The sequence below is a fragment of the Borostomias antarcticus genome (assembly GCF_949987555.1).
Source record: "Borostomias antarcticus genome assembly, chromosome: 35".
NCBI classification, from domain to species: Eukaryota; Metazoa; Chordata; class Actinopteri; order Stomiiformes; family Stomiidae; genus Borostomias; species Borostomias antarcticus.
The window spans coordinates 3,401,273-3,418,668 of record NC_140268.1 but is presented as its reverse complement, the minus strand read 5'-3'; the positions used below and the strand labels follow the sequence as shown (position 1 = coordinate 3,418,668).

General features: G+C 50.4%; 1 protein-coding gene across 2 annotated transcripts; it reads left to right on the top strand.

Annotated features, from left to right (window-relative positions):
• Positions 1–6,460: 6,460 nt before the first annotated feature.
• On the top strand, positions 6,461–7,992 carry LOC311327923 (uncharacterized protein). Of its 2 annotated transcripts, XM_084461034.1 has the most exons (6): positions 6,461–6,526; positions 6,692–6,766; positions 7,102–7,313; positions 7,393–7,552; positions 7,650–7,744; positions 7,871–7,992. In XM_084461034.1, the coding sequence occupies exons 2-6, from the start codon at positions 6,742–6,744 to the stop codon at positions 7,961–7,963; spliced, it is 585 nt and encodes a 194-aa protein (XP_084317160.1). In that variant the 5' UTR covers positions 6,461–6,526; positions 6,692–6,741; the 3' UTR covers positions 7,964–7,992. The 2 variants fall into 2 exon arrangements, with proteins under 2 accessions (XP_084317160.1, XP_084317159.1); XM_084461033.1 differs by having other exon boundaries at positions 6,468–6,766.
• The last annotated feature ends 9,404 nt before the right edge of the window (positions 7,993–17,396 follow it).

The following is a 17,396-nucleotide window of genomic DNA, read 5'->3' as shown; positions in this document are numbered from 1 at the left end:
AGAAATGACCAACCTCAAAATAGCCTAGGCTACTACCAATTCAATGGCTATGGGACTCTTTTTTTTAATTATTACTTGAACGAACGCTAATCTCACCTCTCGGTCGTCCTTCGCGCTCAAAGAACGCTACCCAAATCTACCTATCGGGGAGGAGAGAGGGAGAGGGAGCCGTCCCGGCGGGGGGAGAGGGGGGTTGGTGCTTGTGACTACACTTAGTGAACGCTTTGCTTAGCAACCACTCGCAGCAACCTCACCTTTTTATTAATTACACCCGTGTTTACCTAATGTAGATATCCTATTTCAAAAATGCACTCATCAGTCCGACTCCAACACTTCCACACCCCTATCAAAACCACTAGAGGGCGCCTCGCCACGTTACATCTCCCATTGCTTTTATGATGTCATAGTAGACGTTGCTGACGCAGACACTTAAACAGTCAGTGATCCATTCCACCTCATCAGAGTAGCTAGTGACTTCTGGATCTGACACACTGACTAAGAGAAAACAAGTAAGTCCATAATGGGGATAAACTTTAGAGTAAGAATTTTCTACTATTATTCTGTATTAATTCTTTGACAAAAACACCCCCAATTGAAGACAGAATAGAGTACATATTGCTCTCTGAGCTTTGTTTAACCAAGTTGTCATATAAATGATGTGTTGATACTGGTTGATTAGAGGACTAGCAGTGATGGCTCTGGGTAATATGAGTTCCTGGGTGAACCTCCTCTTCATCAGTGATCTGGTGAATAACCAGTTGCTTTATAGGACTTCAGTCAGACTGGGGCAGATAAATATAATAATAATACTTGATTCTTTTGGTTTCTGTTTGGTAAAGTGTTATCCAGCTAGGCCTACCGTCCCTCGTTTTAGTTATTTTACAGAGAGAACTACAACGATCCTCCCTCTATTGTATTTTAGATTGCAATTCTTGCACTTTGCCTTCAGCACTAGATTATGATCTTAGTCACTTGTTTTAGAAAGGAGATGCACTTGTAAGTTCTGGCAAGTAGCCTAGTAGGCTAGTAGCCTACATTGGCCTTTCCTAGTTAAATGCAATTATTGTTAGTTGCTTTGGATAAAAGCGTCTGCTAAAATACTGTAATACAATGAGATCTAGGCTACTGATCCGGGCATCTGTCGCGTTTTGAGAACTTCACTGGAGAGTGCAGCTGATCAGAGCACTATGTTGGTGCGCTTCGTAAACATGAGTCAATCTTGAATTATCTGTATGCTGAGATGAATCCATTGATGTCCACCTCTTGAAATTTGGTCGGATTTACTGACCGGTAGATCAGTGAAACCCGGGGCTGCCAAGTCTCAGACACACGCATTGCAGCCTATTCTCACGCTCACTCGCCACGCTTCACAATTCTCACTCGGAGAAATGACCAACCTCAAAATAGCCTAGGCTACTACCAATTCAATGGCTATGGGACTCTTTTTTTTAATTATTACTTGAACGAACGCTAATCTCGCCTCTCGGTCGTCTTTCGCGCTCAAAGAACGCTACCCAAATCTACCTATCGGGGAGGAGAGAGGGAGAGGGAGCCGTCCCGGCGGGGGGAGAGGGGGGTTGGTGCTTGTGACTACACTTAGTGAACGCTTTGCTTAGCAACCACTCGCAGCAACCTCGCCTTTTTATTAATTACACCCGTGTTTACCTAATGTAGATATCCTATTTCAAAAATGCACTCATCAGTCCGACTCCAACACTTCCACACCCCTATCAAAACCACTAGAGGGCGCCTCGCCACGTTACATCTCCCATTGCTTTTATGATGTCATAGTAGACGTTGCTGACGCAGACACTTAAACAGTCAGTGATCCATTCCATCTCATCAGAGTAGCTAGTGACTTCTGGATCTGACACACTGACTTAGAGAAAACAAGTAAGTCCATAATGGGGATAAACTTTAGAGTAAGAATTTTCTACAATTATTCTGTATTAATTCTTTGACAAAAACACCCCCAATTGAAGACAGAATAGAGTACATATTGCTCTCTGAGCTTTGTTTAACCAAGTTGTCATATAAATGATGTGTTGATACTGGTTGATTAGAGGACTAGCAGTGATGGCTCTGGGTAATATGAGTTCCTGGGTGAACCTCCTCTTCATCAGTGATCTGGTGAATAACCAGTTGCTTTATAGGACTTCAGTCAGACTGGGGCAGATAAATATAATAATAATAATAATACTTGATTCTTTTGGTTTCTGTTTGGTAAAGTGTTATCCAGCTAGGCCTACCGTCCCTCGTTTTAGTTATTTTACAGAGAGAACTACAACGATCCTCCCTCTATTGTATTTTAGATTGCAATTCTTGCACTTTGCCTTCAGCACTAGATTATGATCTTAGTCACTTGTTTTAGAAAGGAGATGCACTTGTAAGTTCTGGCAAGTAGCCTAGTAGGCTAGTAGCCTACATTGGCCTTTCCTAGTTAAATGCAATTATTGTTAGTTGCTTTGGATAAAAGCGTCTGCTAAAATACTGTAATACAATGAGATCTAGGCTACTGATCCGGGCATCTGTCGCGTTTTGAGAACTTCACTGGAGAGTGCAGCTGATCAGAGCACTATGTTGGTGCGCTTCGTAAACATGAGTCAATCTTGAATTATCTGTATGCTGAGATGAATCCAGTGATGTCCACCTCTTGAAATTTGGTCGGATTTACTGACCGGTAGATCAGTGAAACCCGGGGCTGCCAAGTCTCAGACACACGCATTGCAGCCTATTCTCACGCTCACTCGCCACGCTTCACAATTCTCACTCGGAGAAATGACCAACCTCAAAATAGCCTAGGCTACTACCAATTCAATGGCTATGGGACTCTTTTTTTAAATTATTACTTGAACGAACGCTAATCTCGCCTCTCGGTCGTCCTTCGCGCTCAAAGAGCGCTACCCAAATCTACCTATCGGGGAGGAGAGAGGGAGAGGGAGCCGTCCCGGCGGGGGGAGAGGGGGGTTGGTGCTTGTGACTACACTTAGTGAACGCTTTGCTTAGCAACCACTCGCAGCAACCTCGCCTTTTTATTAATTACACCCGTGTTTACCTAATGTAGATATCCTATTTCAAAAATGCACTCATCAGTCCGACTCCAACACTTCCACACCCCTATCAAAACCACTAGAGGGCGCCTCGCCACGTTACATCTCCCATTGCTTTTATGATGTCATAGTAGACGTTGCTGACGCAGACACTTAAACAGTCAGTGATCCATTCCACCTCATCAGAGTAGCTAGTGACTTCTGGATCTGACACACTGACTAAGAGAAAACAAGTAAGTCCATAATGGGGATAAACTTTAGAGTAAGAATTTTCTACTATTATTCTGTATTAATTCTTTGACAAAAACACCCCCAATTGAAGACAGAATAGAGTACATATTGCTCTCTGAGCTTTGTTTAACCAAGTTGTCATATAAATGATGTGTTGATACTGGTTGATTAGAGGACTAGCAGTGATGGCTCTGGGTAATATGAGATCCTGGGTGAACCTCCTCTTCATCAGTGATCTGGTGAATAACCAGTTGCTTTATAGGACTTCAGTCAGACTGGGGCAGATAAATATAATAATAATACTTGATTCTTTTGGTTTCTGTTTGGTAAAGTGTTATCCAGCTAGGCCTACCGTCCCTCGTTTTAGTTATTTTACAGAGAGAACTACAACGATCCTCTATTGTATTTTAGATTGCAATTCTTGCACTTTGCCTTCAGCACTAGATTATGATCTTAGTCACTTGTTTTAGAAAGGAGATGCACTTGTAAGTTCTGGCAAGTAGCCGAGTAGGCTAGTAGCCTACATTGGCCTTTCCTAGTTAAATGCAATTATTGTTAGTTGCTTTGGATAAAAGCGTCTGCTAAAATACTGTAATACAATGAGATCTAGGCTACTGATCCGGGCATCCCTACTAACACAGTGGGTTGCAGCAACGTTGCACATAAGTTGTACTTAGGTAAGTTGCAACGTTACCATCAGGCGATGTTGTGACAACGTCCATCTAAGGTCGAAAATAACTTTACCCTCCTAAGTCTAATTAGACTTTTCTGCAACGTTGCAGAAACATTTGCAATATGGGTCCCTGCAACGTCATTAAATAAACGTTGCAGTGACGTTGGATTAAAGTCCTATTAGGCTAGCATTAGGATTCGGGCTATCCCGTGACGTCACTGCTTGCTGGTTTAGTTAAAGTAGGCAGGATTCTTTGCCAAACTGCTCCTGTCTTTTTTAATTTTTTTAAATTTTCGCTTATATCCTTCATATTGTACTGTATGTTGAGTTTAATAACGCATCTTAGAAATGTTATTGATTGTATATTTCCCTGTTTGTTATAAATTGAATGCTTTTTCATTAATTAAAAAAAAGTCTAACTTTTCGGTGTCGACCAAGATATCATTTTTCAAAAGACGTGTCTATGAGAAATCCCATTCATTCTCTCGGCATTGTGGAACGCTTCCACTAGGGGGCGATGAGATCCCTTTCCCTCCCTATAGATGGGTTCGCCGCCTACGTCACAGCAGAGCGAGCACGGAGCCTCTCGGTAAAAAGGAACGAGCGAACGAGGAACGAACTCGCTAGCTACTCGTTTCATGTAGCTAATTATGCCTCAAAGCTGCTGTGCTGTGAACTGTACAAACAGAAAAGGACAAGATGACGGCCTCAGATTCTTCAGCATCCCCTCGAGATGTCCCCCTTTTCAGAGGAACCACCGAAAGCTGTGGTTTAAAGCCATAAAGAGAGCAGATTGGGGACCAACAAACAGTGTGGTGCGCACTTCTTCTCTGGTAAGTTATAGCTAACGTCACCTCGGGGTTTTTTTCCTCATCAAATTACATTGATTTGACTGTTGGTTTAGCTATTTATTTGTTTACTTACCGGTAATAATTTAAGTAAACAGAAGTAACTCATAACCTGCACGCTAAACTAAGTTCAGGAATTGGAAGCCTAATGATAGCTAGCTAACGTTAGCTAATGCTAGCTAGCACGCTACCACGCTACCACGCAATCTAAAATGGCCGCTGGACTGAGGGAAATGTGAATTGTTTGTTTGTTTGACTCTGCTGAATTTGACTCACGTTGGGAGCTCGCTCGTGTCAGGCTTTCTAAGGACATCACGAATCTTAGGCTAATTTTACATAGGCAACAGTGAAGGCGAAGCCAAGATAATGCTTTATATATTTTCATTTGTCTGGAAAGTGGGAGACAGAACAATGCCACCCACGAGGTAAGCGGGTTACCATAACGTTAGCTCGAAACAAAGATGGAGGCAGCTTTGTTTGCCACATTAGTAGTATCGGTGTGTATTGTTGGAGTTCGAGTCAAAAACAGGCGTTGCTGTTAAAACTGCGAGTAGTAACGCGTGATTCACGGGCCTTATACATTTATTCTGTGCACTGCAGTGGCTAATGCCTAAACTAGCTTCATGTTTCCCACACTGATGATTGATGATTGACCGCCATTGACCGCATCTGTCCTGGGCCGGCAGAGAATCAAAAAAAAAGAATAGAATAGTGGCGTGTCACTAATTACTTATCGGCTGTAATGACTTGTTGAATTGTTTTAGTCGCTTCTTCCCCTCTGCCTACTTTCCCATAGGGTCCTTGTGTGTTTATAAACTTAATATTTTTTTGTTTATTGGGCAGACTATTGCAGTGTGGAGTTTCTGGGGGAGGACACTGTCGGTTGTCCCAGTATCCTGGCTCTCCAAAAATGATGGGGTAAGAACATGTTTGTGTGTTTGGTGTGCTACTTTTCAATTGTACAGGGAAGCGGCTACTAATGGTTTCACTCACAGTTGCAGATGTGTTCCTGGCCAATGAATGAGTCAGCCAACGGATAAAGAGCTGTGTGGAACCTAACCCTGGCTGGGCGCTCCACAGAGTCCACAACTGGTACTGTTTGCATTTTAAGCTATTAAAAAATACTGATGGGGGTGGGGGGAAGATCATGACTCATTATTCTGAGGAAAAAAGGATGGCTGAAATGTATTGATTATGGTACTTTATGCACACAGATCATTACGAAGGTGCCAGGCTCATGGCAAAAGTCTTTGAGCAGCAGTCGTCAATGGACGAGTGCCAAGACGTTCGAAAGAGACGGCGCAACACACGCTATCACTCCAGTGACGAAGGTAATATACTAAAGTGCATTCAACAGTCCCAAAAGAGTAGTACTTTTGAAATCGAGTAATCTGAGCTAATTTACTGATATTCCACTACACATTCCAAGCCCCGGGCAGCCATTGGTCCCCACTATGCAGGCCAAAGACCAGGTGCCGGAGTTGAAAGGCCTCTGCCAGCGGTCCAGTACAATCCACGTGTGCTGTACAATGCAGGTATGCATGTTTGTGTTGAAATGAAATGTCTATGCCTACTGCACACTGATAGTTGGACTATTTTTTATTTATTTTGAATACCATTTTACTCATCTTGCAGATTTTCCAAGCTTGTCCCATCTGGGCGAGCGGGGCCCAGGCCCCATTTATAGCACCCCAGCCAGATCATACAGCACCCAGCCAGACCAGGTAAGAGTGGCATGTACTGCTGTGGTGTCTACCTGTCTTGTCTTTATTTAGTTTCCCTCCAAATGCCAGAAGCCAAAGCCAACACCATAAAGTTTCCTGCTAATCCCATTCAGTTAGCTCTGTGATTGGCTTTTTTAGATTGAATACCATTTACTCATCTTGCAGATTTTCCGAGCTCATCCCCTGTGAGCGAAAACCATGCGAGCCCAGGCTTCATGTATAGCACCCCAGCCAGACCAGGTAAGAGTGGCATGTACTGCTGTGGTGTTGTGATGTCTACCTGTTAATGTCTTAATTTATTCTCCTTCAAATGCCAGAAGCCAAAGCATGCTGCCAACACCATACAGTTTCCTGCTCATCCCTTTCCTTTATCCCTTTTGTTTTTCAGTTAGGTCTGTGATGCCGTCGCCCAAGAAAACGGCTCCAGCACCATTGACTCCATGTACCCCTCTACCTAATCGATGCTGCTCTGCAGATGCTGGTATGGGACTACTTCATGTTGCATGCAGGGATATATTTTGAGTTTCATTTAGTTTTATGTCAATGTACTTATAGCCACATCTGTGTTTATCTAGATTTCCAGAGGTCTGTACATCAGCAGTTCTCAGAGATGCGGGAGCAACTCCGTGAGCTTGCACGGACTGTGAGGGAACTGGCCCAGAGCACGCGGCCTGTGGAGTCTGGAGCCCAGGGAGAAGTGCTGGATGTACTGAACCCTGCCCAAACGGACGAGGAGCTGCAGGTCTGTGAGGCCAGGTTGAAGGACCGGGAACATCAGAGGAAGATGGTGAGTGTCTGCAGGGCGGAACTTTGTCTTATTTTTGCAGTGCAGGGAAGGGTACAGTAAATGACTCTTTGTTTTGCAGACACAATACCTAGGTGCCATTGGTGGCAGAGACTTGGCGGACACAGTCCGGCGGGTGCTGTCAGCTGTAGCCACACATGCGGTGTGGAGCGCCTACAGTGTGCACGGGAAGAAGGGGAAGAAGCCACTGAAGAGTTTGACACTCTTCAATGTTCTAACATGTAAGAAATGGTTCATATTTTGAATATTTTTTAATACATCGTCTTTGTTCCATGACCGATGTGAATTGAAACCATTACCTTTCTTGATAACTTAAAGGTGCAGTGATGGTCTCCATGCCAAAGGCTACGATGGCGGAGGTGGCCGCCCAGCTGCAGGAGACATTGAAACATGCCCCTGCTAAATGCAGAAGGGTAAGTGATGTCTTTTTTTTTTGGTTTCTCCTACCCAGTGTGACTGCATGGTTCCAAAGATTGTGTACCACTTTTTTGTGCATGTATGTGCGTTGTGTATTTACGGCCATTTCATTGTGTCTTTAGGTATCTGCAGAAGTCCGCCTGAGCACAGCCCATCCAAGCACAGTCCATCTGAGCACTCCCCAGCATTCTGATGAGGAAGACTTCCCTTCCTAGCTGCCCCCCAGCCCATCTGAGCACAGCCCCCCCCCCAGCCCATCTGACGCCCACCCGCAGCCCATCTGAGCACAGCCCCCCCCCCAGCCCATCTGAGCACAGCCCCCCCCCCAGCCCATCTGAGCACAGCCCCCCCCCCCAGCCCATCTGAGCACAGCCCCCCCCCCCAGCCCATCTGAGCACAGCCCCCCCCCAGCCCATCTGAGCACAGCCCCCCCCCCCAGCCCATCTGAGCACAGCCCCCCCCCCCAGCCCATCTGAGCACAGCCCCCCCCCCAGCCCATCTGAGCACAGCCCCCCCCCCCAGCCCATCTGACGCCCACCCCCAGCCTATCTGAGCACAGCCTGCAATTTTTTTTGTAAATAACTGTTTTTGTATTATTTTTTTTTATCCTTTTTGTTTTTAAACTTGTTTATCATGTTGCAGGCCAGACATTGTGTACTTTTTTAATAAAATAAATTGTTCTTGACTGAATGGTGTTGTGTCATAACTTTTGTACCATAATTTTGCTTGCTGCATTGACTATGACATTAATAGGCTCTTTGCACAAGCTCCACTACTTCCTGACACTCTACAGGCGTATTTCTTTCCTGTCCTATACTAGTGGATGGAAGTGATTGATCAGGTGTGCTGCACACCGGATTCATCGCTATTGCTATCCAATAGTATAGGACGGTAAAGAAATATGCCTGTAGTTTCAGGAAGTAGTGGAGCTTGTGCAAAGAGCTGATTTGTTTTGTAATGCAAATTATAAATGTAGCCAACGGAAGTGTAGACCACGTTGCAGCAACGTAACAAAGTAATATATAAACGTGTATACAACGTTGCAGCAATATACATCGAAATCATCGCGGAAATCACAACGTTGTGTACACATTGCAGGCACGTTGCAGACACGTTGGACCTGCACGTTGCAGCAACTTGTGTGCAGATACCGCGTTTGCGTTGCATGCACGTTTAACTTGACGTTGAGTGGACCATACAAAAGTCTAAATTGCACGTTTCTGCAACATTGCTGCAACCTGATTGTGTTAGTAGGGATCTGTCGCGATTTGAGAACTTCACTGGAGAGTGCAGCTGATCAGAGCACTATGCTGGTGCGCTTCGTAAACATGATTCAATCTTGAATTATCTGTATGCCGAGATGAATCCATTGATGTCCACCTCTTGAAATTTGGTCGGATTTACTGACCGGTAGATCAGTGAAACCCGGGGCTGCCTAGTCTCAGACACGCATTGCAGCCTATTCTCACGCTCACTCGCCACGCTTCACAATTCTCACTCGGAGAAATGACCAACCTCAAAATAGCCTAGGCTACTACCAATTCAATGGCTATGGGACTCTTTTTTTTAATTATTACTTGAACGAACGCTAATCTCGCCTCTCGGTCGTCCTTCGCGCTCAAAGAACGCTACCCAAATCTACCTATCGGGGAGGAGAGAGGGAGAGGGAGCCGTCCCGGCGGGGGGAGAGGGGGGTTGGTGCTTGTGACTACACTTAGTGAACGCTTTGCTTAGCAACCACTCGCAGCAACCTCGCCTTTTTATTAATTACACCCGTGTTTACCTAATGTAGATATCCTATTTCAAAAATGCACTCATCAGTCCGACTCCAACACTTCCACACCCCTATCAAAACCACTAGAGGGCGCCTCGCCACGTTACATCTCCCATTGCTTTTATGATGTCATAGTAGACGTTGCTGACGCAGACACTTAAACAGTCAGTGATCCATTCCACCTCATCAGAGTAGCTAGTGACTTCTGGATCTGACACACTGACTTAGAGAAAACAAGTAAGTCCATAATGGGGATAAACTTTAGAGTAAGAATTTTCTACAATTATTCTGTATTAATTATTTGACAAAAACACCCCCAATTGAAGACAGAATAGAGTACATATTGCTCTCTGAGCTTTGTTTAACCAAGTTGTCATATAAATGATGTGTTGATACTGGTTGATTAGAGGACTAGCAGTGATGGCTCTGGGTAATATGAGTTCCTGGGTGAACCTCCTCTTCATCAGTGATCTGGTGAATAACCAGTTGCTTTATAGGACTTCAGTCAGACTGGGGCAGATAAATATAATAATAATAATAATACTTGATTCTTTTGGTTTCTGTTTGGTAAAGTGTTATCCAGCTAGGCCTACCGTCCCTCGTTTTAGTTATTTTACAGAGAGAACTACAACGATCCTCCCTCTATTGTATTTTAGATTGCAATTCTTGCACTTTGCCTTCAGCACTAGATTATGATCTTAGTCACTTGTTTTAGAAAGGAGATGCACTTGTAAATTCTGGCAAGTAGCCGAGTAGGCTAGTAGCCTACATTGGCCTTTCCTAGTTAAATGCAATTATTGTTAGTTGCTTTGGATAAAAGCGTCTGCTAAAATACTGTAATACAATGAGATCTAGGCTACTGATCCGGGCATCTGTCGCGTTTTGAGAACTTCACTGGAGAGTGCAGCTGATCAGAGCACTATGCTGGTGCGCTTCGTAAACATGAGTCAATCTTGAATTATCTGTATGCCGAGATGAATCCATTGATGTCCACCTCTTGAAATTTGGTCGGATTTACTGACCGGTAGATCAGTGAAACCCGGGGCTGCCAAGTCTCAGACACACGCATTGCAGCCTATTCTCACGCTCACTCGCCACGCTTCACAATTCTCACTCGGAGAAATGACCAACCTCAAAATAGCCTAGGCTACTACCAATTCAATGGCTATGGGACTCTTTTTTTAAATTATTACTTGAACGAACGCTAATCTCGCCTCTCGGTCGTCCTTCGCGCTCAAAGAACGCTACCCAAATCTACCTATCGGGGAGGAGAGAGGGAGAGGGAGCCGTCCCGGCGGGGGGAGAGGGAGGTTGGTGCTTGTGACTACACTTAGTCAACGCTTTGCTTAGCAACCACTCGCAGCAACCTCGCCTTTTTATTAATTACACCCGTGTTTACCTAATGTAGATATCCTATTTCAAAAATGCACTCATCAGTCCGACTCCAACACTTCCACACCCCTATCAAAACCACTAGAGGGCGCCTCGCCACGTTACATCTCCCATTGCTTTTATGATGTCATAGTAGACGTTGCTGACGCAGACACTTAAACAGTCAGTGATCCATTCCACCTCATCAGAGTAGCTAGTGACTTCTGGATCTGACACACTGACTTAGAGAAAACAAGTAAGTCCATAATGGGGATAAACTTTAGAGTAAGAATTTTCTACAATTATTCTGTATTAATTCTTTGACAAAAACACCCCCAATTGAAGACAGAATAGAGTACATATTGCTCTCTGAGCTTTGTTTAACCAAGTTGTCATATAAATGATGTGTTGATACTGGTTGATTAGAGGACTAGCAGTGATGGCTCTGGGTAATATGAGTTCCTGGGTGAACCTCCTCTTCATCAGTGATCTGGTGAATAACCAGTTGCTTTATAGGACTTCTGTTATGCCCCCGGGAAGGGGGGGGCACCCCTGAACAGAGAACCGGACCAGGGCAGCAGACCCAGAGAAGCAGACGGACACCAGAGTAACTATAATAGCCCGAAGGCGGTTTTAATAAATGATAAACAAAAGGAACAAAAAAAGGGGGATAACTAAGGTACTGCGGTGACCACACCGGGAGAAAAAGTAAACACAAAAACACAGACGGACTGCCACTTTAAGGTGGGGGGTATGTATGTGTGCGTGCGTGTGCGTGTGAATGGGATGTGAAATTAAGTGTATGGATGCGTGAGGGCAAATGGCTATGTGGAGGGATGTTGTCTGTGTGCGTGCGTCAGGCTACCGCGGGGACTGGCGAGCCGGAGAGATCCCCGTGGAGGAGCGTCAGGGGGAGAGGTCTGGTCCGAGGGGCACGAGGCGAGCGAGAAAAAAAGCCGGTGGAGAGGGGAAGTCCGGGAGCTGCGTTGGTGGCGCGGGCGCCGGCGCGGAGGCGGTAGGCAGGGCGAATCGCGGAGCGGGAGGGAGGCGCGGAGTGGAGCCGGGAGAGCCGAGTCACAGAGGGCGGCGCGGGACGAAGACGGGGTCTTGGAGGGGAAAACGGAGAGAGGGACACGAGGAGTTAACGAGAACAAGGAAAACAACAAAGGGGCGTACAATCAGCTGGGAGCTTAGCAAAGAATTACCAAGATCTCAGTATAACCAAGCACTGAGCGGCGGGGCTGCTGGCTTCTTGTAGCCGCCCGAGATGATTGCGGTAGGTGAGCCTGATTGGTAACAGGCTGCACCTGCCGCGGTCTCGGGCTTGTTCCCGGGAGTGACCCAGCGCTCGTTCGCCCCGGCCCTGGGTGAGGCGGGGCCTGGGCTGGGACCACAACAGGACCCCCCTCCCTACGGGAGACACCGGGCGACCGACCGATGGCGTCAGGATGGACCCGGTAGAACTCCCGCAGCAGGCCAGGGTCGGCCAGATAGGAGCGGGGGACCCAGCTGCGGTCCTCCGGCCCATACCCCACCCAGTCCACCAGGTACTGGAACCCCCGTCCCCGGCGGCGGACCGAGAGGATCTGGTTGACCTCCCAGACCAGGTCGCCACCCTCGAGGACCCGGGGCGGTGGCGGCGCAGGGGCAGGCGGAGACAGGGCTGAGTCAGCTACTGGTTTGACCTGGGAAACGTGGAAAACTGGGTGGACCCTGAGGGAGGCTGGGAGACGCAGCCGGAGAGCCGAGGGGTTGATGATCCTCTCCACAGTGTAGGGCCCGACATACCGAGGAGCCAGTTTCCGGGAGACGCCAGGGACGGGGAGGTTCCTGGCCAGCAACCACACTCTCTGCCCCAGGTGGTAGGCAGGGGCCGGCACCCTCCGCCGATTGGCGCTACGCTGGGCACGGTCTCTGGCTCGCAGCATGGCGGCGCGGGCATTCTTCCAGATACGCCGGCACCGATGGAGGTGAGCCCTGGTGGACGGCACCGCAACTTCCTGTTCTTGAGAGGGGAAGAGGGGTGGCTGGTAGCCCAGGGAACACTCAAACGGGGACAAACCAGTAGCCGAACTCACCATGGCGTTGAGGGAATATTCAGCCCAGGGCAGGTAACGACTCCAGGAGGCGGGGTTGCTTGTCGTTATGCAGCGGAGGGTCGTTTCCAAGGCCTGGTTGGCCCGTTCCGCCTGCCCGTTGGTCTGGGGGTGGTATCCCGACGAGAGGCTAACTGTGGCCCCTATTCCCCGACAGAAAGCCCACCATACCTTAGAGGTGAACTGGGGTCCCCGGTCCGAGACGACATCCTGGGGGATGCCATGCAACCGGACCACATGGGTGGTGAGGAGGTCTGCCGTTTCAGCTGCGGACGGGAGTCCCGGGAGAGCGATGAAGTGGACCGCCTTGGAGAACCGGTCGACCACGGTCAGGATGGTGTTGTTGCCTTGGGATGTCGGAAGGCCAGTCACAAAGTCCAGGGCGATATGTGACCATGGTCGACCGGGGATGGGCAAGGGGCGGAGGAGGCCGGCTGGAGGGCGGTGGGAGGCCTTGCTACGGGAGCAGATGTCACAAGCGGCCACGTATTCCCGGGTGTCGGCTCCCAAGGTGGGCCACCAGAACCGCCGTCGGATGAACTCCGCCGTCCGATGGGCCCCAGGGTGACAGGCCAACCGACTGGCATGGCCCCACTCCAGGACCTTGCTCCGGACGGCGGACGGGACGAAGAGGCGATGCCGGGGCCCACCGCCTGGGTCGGGCTGGGCGCGCTGGGCAGCCCGGACCACCGATTCGACTCCCCAAGTGACCACACCCACCACCCGGGCCGGGGGGAGGATGGCATCAGGGCGTTCTGTGGTGCTGGGGGCACTCTCGGGGAAGAGTCGGGAAAGGGCATCGGCCTTGATGTTCTTGGAGCCCGGGCGGTAGGTGAGGGTAAAGTCAAACCGGCTGAAGAAAAGGGCCCAGCGCGCTTGCCTAGGGCTGAGCCTCTTAGCCGTTCGTATGTACAGGAGGTTTTTGTGGTCGGTCCAGACCACAAAGCGTAGCTTGGCCCCCTCCAGCCAGTGCCTCCATGCTTCCAAGGCGGCATGAACGGCAAGGAGCTCCCTGTTCCCCACGTCATAGTTCCTTTCCGCAGGCGAAAAGCGTCGGGAGAAGAATGCCACTGGGTGGAGACACTGGTCCTCTTCCGACCGCTGGGACAGGACGGCCCCGATACCCAAATCCGAGGCGTCCACCTCAACAATGAAGTGTCGAGAGGGGTCGGGGAGGATGAGTACCGGAGCTGTCGCGAACAGGCCCTTAAGGGCTGAGAATGCCCTCTCCGCCTCCGGGGTCCAGAGGAAGGGGCTGAGGGTTGAGGTGAGCGCGGAGAGGGGCGCAGCAACTCGGCTGAATCCTCGGATAAACCTGCGGTAGAAGTTGGCAAACCCGAGGAAACGCCTGAGTTGAGTCCGGTCGACTGGGCGTGCCCACTCCACCACCGCGCTCACCTTCTTGGGATCGGCCCGCACCTGCCCGCTCTCCACGATGTGGCCCAGGAACTCCACGGAGGCGGAGTGGAAGACGCACTTCTCCGCCTTGACGAAGAGCCTATTCTCCAGTAGTCGGTTGAGGACCAGGCGGACGTGTTGAATGTGTTCCTGCTCCGTCCTGGAGAAGACCAGGATATCGTCCAGGTAAACGACGACCATGATGTTAAGCATGTCCCGGAGTACATCGTTTACCAGAGCCTGGAAGACAGCTGGGGCATTGGTTAAGCCAAAGGGCATCACCCGGTACTCAAAATGCCCCAGGTGGGTATTGAATGCAGTCTTCCATTCATCCCCCTCACGGACACGCACCAAGTGATAAGCATTGCGTAGATCAAGTTTGGTGAACACCGTGGCGTGGGAGAGTGGCTCAAACATGGAACTAAGGAGTGGCAGTGGATACTTATTTTTTATGGTGATGTCATTAAGCTGGCGGTAATCAATACAAGGCCTCAGGCTGCCGTCCTTCTTCGAGACGAAAAAGAAGCCCCCGGCAACCGGGGAGGACGACGGCCTTATGACTCCTGAGGCCAAAGACTCAGTGATATAATTGCGCATAGCCTCCTTCTCCGGGACGGAGAGGTTGTACAACCGGCCGACGGGATAGGTTGCCCCGGGAAGGAGGTATATGGCGCAATCATAAGGGCGGTGAGGAGGGAGTGAGAGTGCACTGTCCTTACTGAAAACGGGTGCCAAATCGTGGTACGCGGGTGGAACACCAGTGAGGTCAGGGGGTGAGGGTTCGCGTTTGATCTCACTGGACAGAGAGTGGGCGGAGCGTAAGCAGTTGGCATGACAGGCCACGATCCAGCCCAAAATCCGTCCAGAGGACCATGAAATGTGCGGGTCGTGTCTGTCTAACCAAGGTCTGCCCAGGACCAACGGAGCCGTGGGTGCGTTAAGTACCATAAACCGTGCCGTCTCTACGTGATTGCCAGACAGGGTTAACGTGAGTGGTGCGGTGCAATGGGTGATCTTACCCAGAGAGCGACCATCTAGTGCCTGCGCTGAGAGGGTGGTATCAAGGGGGACGAGCGGGATGCCTGCCTGCTGGGCCAGGGTTCGGTCGATTAGGCACTCGTCGGCGCCCGAGTCCAGGAGAATCCCTGCAGAGAGCGACTCTTTTCCCCATGAAAGAGTGGCTGGGAACAGTTGGTTAGGCTCCCTCCGGGATTGGGGCAGGGTGGTAAGGCTCACTAGAATGCCCCCATCTAGTGGGCCGGGGCTTTTGGCCGAGAGGGGCAGGCGCGGATGACGTGGCCCGCCTTACCGCAGTAGAGGCAGAGCCGGTCACGCATCCGCTGTTCTCTTTCCTCCGGGGACAGGCGTGATCGGCCCAGCTGCATGGCCTCCTCTTCGGCCCCAGGAGGAGACAGGTGGTGGGCCCCAGAGGCCATAGAAGGGGGCGAGGGGTCCCGGAAGGGATGGGCAGGATCCCTGGGGGGCACCCGGTTTGCGAGCGGTTTGTGGGGTGGCCCCAGCCGGTTGGCGCGCTCCAGACGCCGCTCCCGCAGCCTCTCGTCTACCTGAAGGGCAAGGGTGGCCAGCTCAGCGAAGGTGGCGGGACGGTCTCGGATGATCATGTCTTTAATGGTCTCGCTGAGGCCCCGCCTGTAAGCACTCCGGAGCGCCACGTCATCCCACCCGCTGTCGGCGGCAAGCATGCGGACCTCCAGTGTGTAGTCCGCCACTGACCGCGACCCCTGTTGGATGGTGTGTAGCCGCCCGGCCGCGTCTGCCCCCTCTGCGGGGTGGTCGAACGCCAGCTTGAATTCCGTGACAAAACACTGGTAGTCAGCAGAGAGCCCGTTGTTGTGGTTCCTCATCGCCATGGCCCAAGCTAAGGCCCGCCCCGAGAGCAGTGACATTACTAACGCCACCTTGGTGGCGTCTGACCGGTATCTTGAGGGCTGGTGGCAAAAAAGTAGTTCGCACTGCCCCAGGAAGCCTCGACACAGATCAAACTCCCCGGAGAATGGCCTGGGGCAGGGGAGGTTGGGCTCAAACCGGGGCTCAGAGGGTGTTTGCTCGGGGGGCTGGGACCAGCTCTGGGGAGCCGGGTCGTTTAGGCCGGGCAGGGAAGAGCGTGGCTCTGGGGGAGGACCGGACTCCGGGGGTGGCAGATGAGTGAGCCTGGCCACCATCTCCACCAGGCTGGAGACCTGATGAGTCAGGGAGGTGAGCACGCCCGCCGTGGCATGGGAGGCCGTCCGCAGTTCCCCCATCTCCGATGTGACTCGGGCAAAAGCGGTGTCGAGCTCCGAGGTTAGCTTGTTAAGCTGAACGGTGTTGCTACGGACTACGGTCTCCAGGACCGAGGGACCTGGGGGTGGGGATCCTGCGGGCTTAGCTGCATCCGCCTGCCCACTGGGTCTGCTTTGGTCCATAATGGCTTGGTTATTCTGTTATGCCCCCGGGAAGGGGGGGGCACCCCTGAACAGAGAACCGGACCAGGGCAGCAGACCCAGAGAAGCAGACGGACACCAGAGTAACTATAATAGCCCGAAGGCAGTTTTAATAAATGATAAACAAAAGGAACAAAAAAAGGGGGATAACTAAGGTACTGCGGTGACCACACCGGGAGAAAAAGTAAACACAAAAACACAGACGGACTGCCACTTTAAGGTGGGGGGTATGTATGTGTGCGTGCGTGTGCGTGTGAATGGGATGTGAAATTAAGTGTATGGATGCGTGAGGGCAAATGGCTATGTGGAGGGATGTTGTCTGTGTGCGTGCGTCAGGCTACCGCGGGGACTGGCGAGCCGGAGAGATCCCCGTGGAGGAGCGTCAGGGGGAGAGGTCTGGTCCGAGGGGCACGAGGCGAGCGAGAAAAAAAGCCGGTGGAGAGGGGAAGTCCGGGAGCTGCGTTGGTGGCGCGGGCGCCGGCGCGGAGGCGGTATGCAGGGCGAATCGCGGAGCGGGAGGGAGGCGCGGAGTGGAGCCGGGAGAGCCGAGTCACAGAGGGCGGCG

Excerpts from the sequence above, each read along its gene's own strand:
- LOC311327923 (XM_084461034.1), top strand. The coding sequence starts at position 6,742 with ATGTATAGCACCCCAGCCAGACCAG. Across the intron at positions 6,767-7,101 it reads TAGCACCCCAGCCAGACCAG|ATTTCCAGAGGTCTGTACAT; the intron begins GTAAGAGTGGCA and ends GTGTTTATCTAG. Across the intron at positions 7,745-7,870 it reads CCCCTGCTAAATGCAGAAGG|GTATCTGCAGAAGTCCGCCT; the intron begins GTAAGTGATGTC and ends TTGTGTCTTTAG.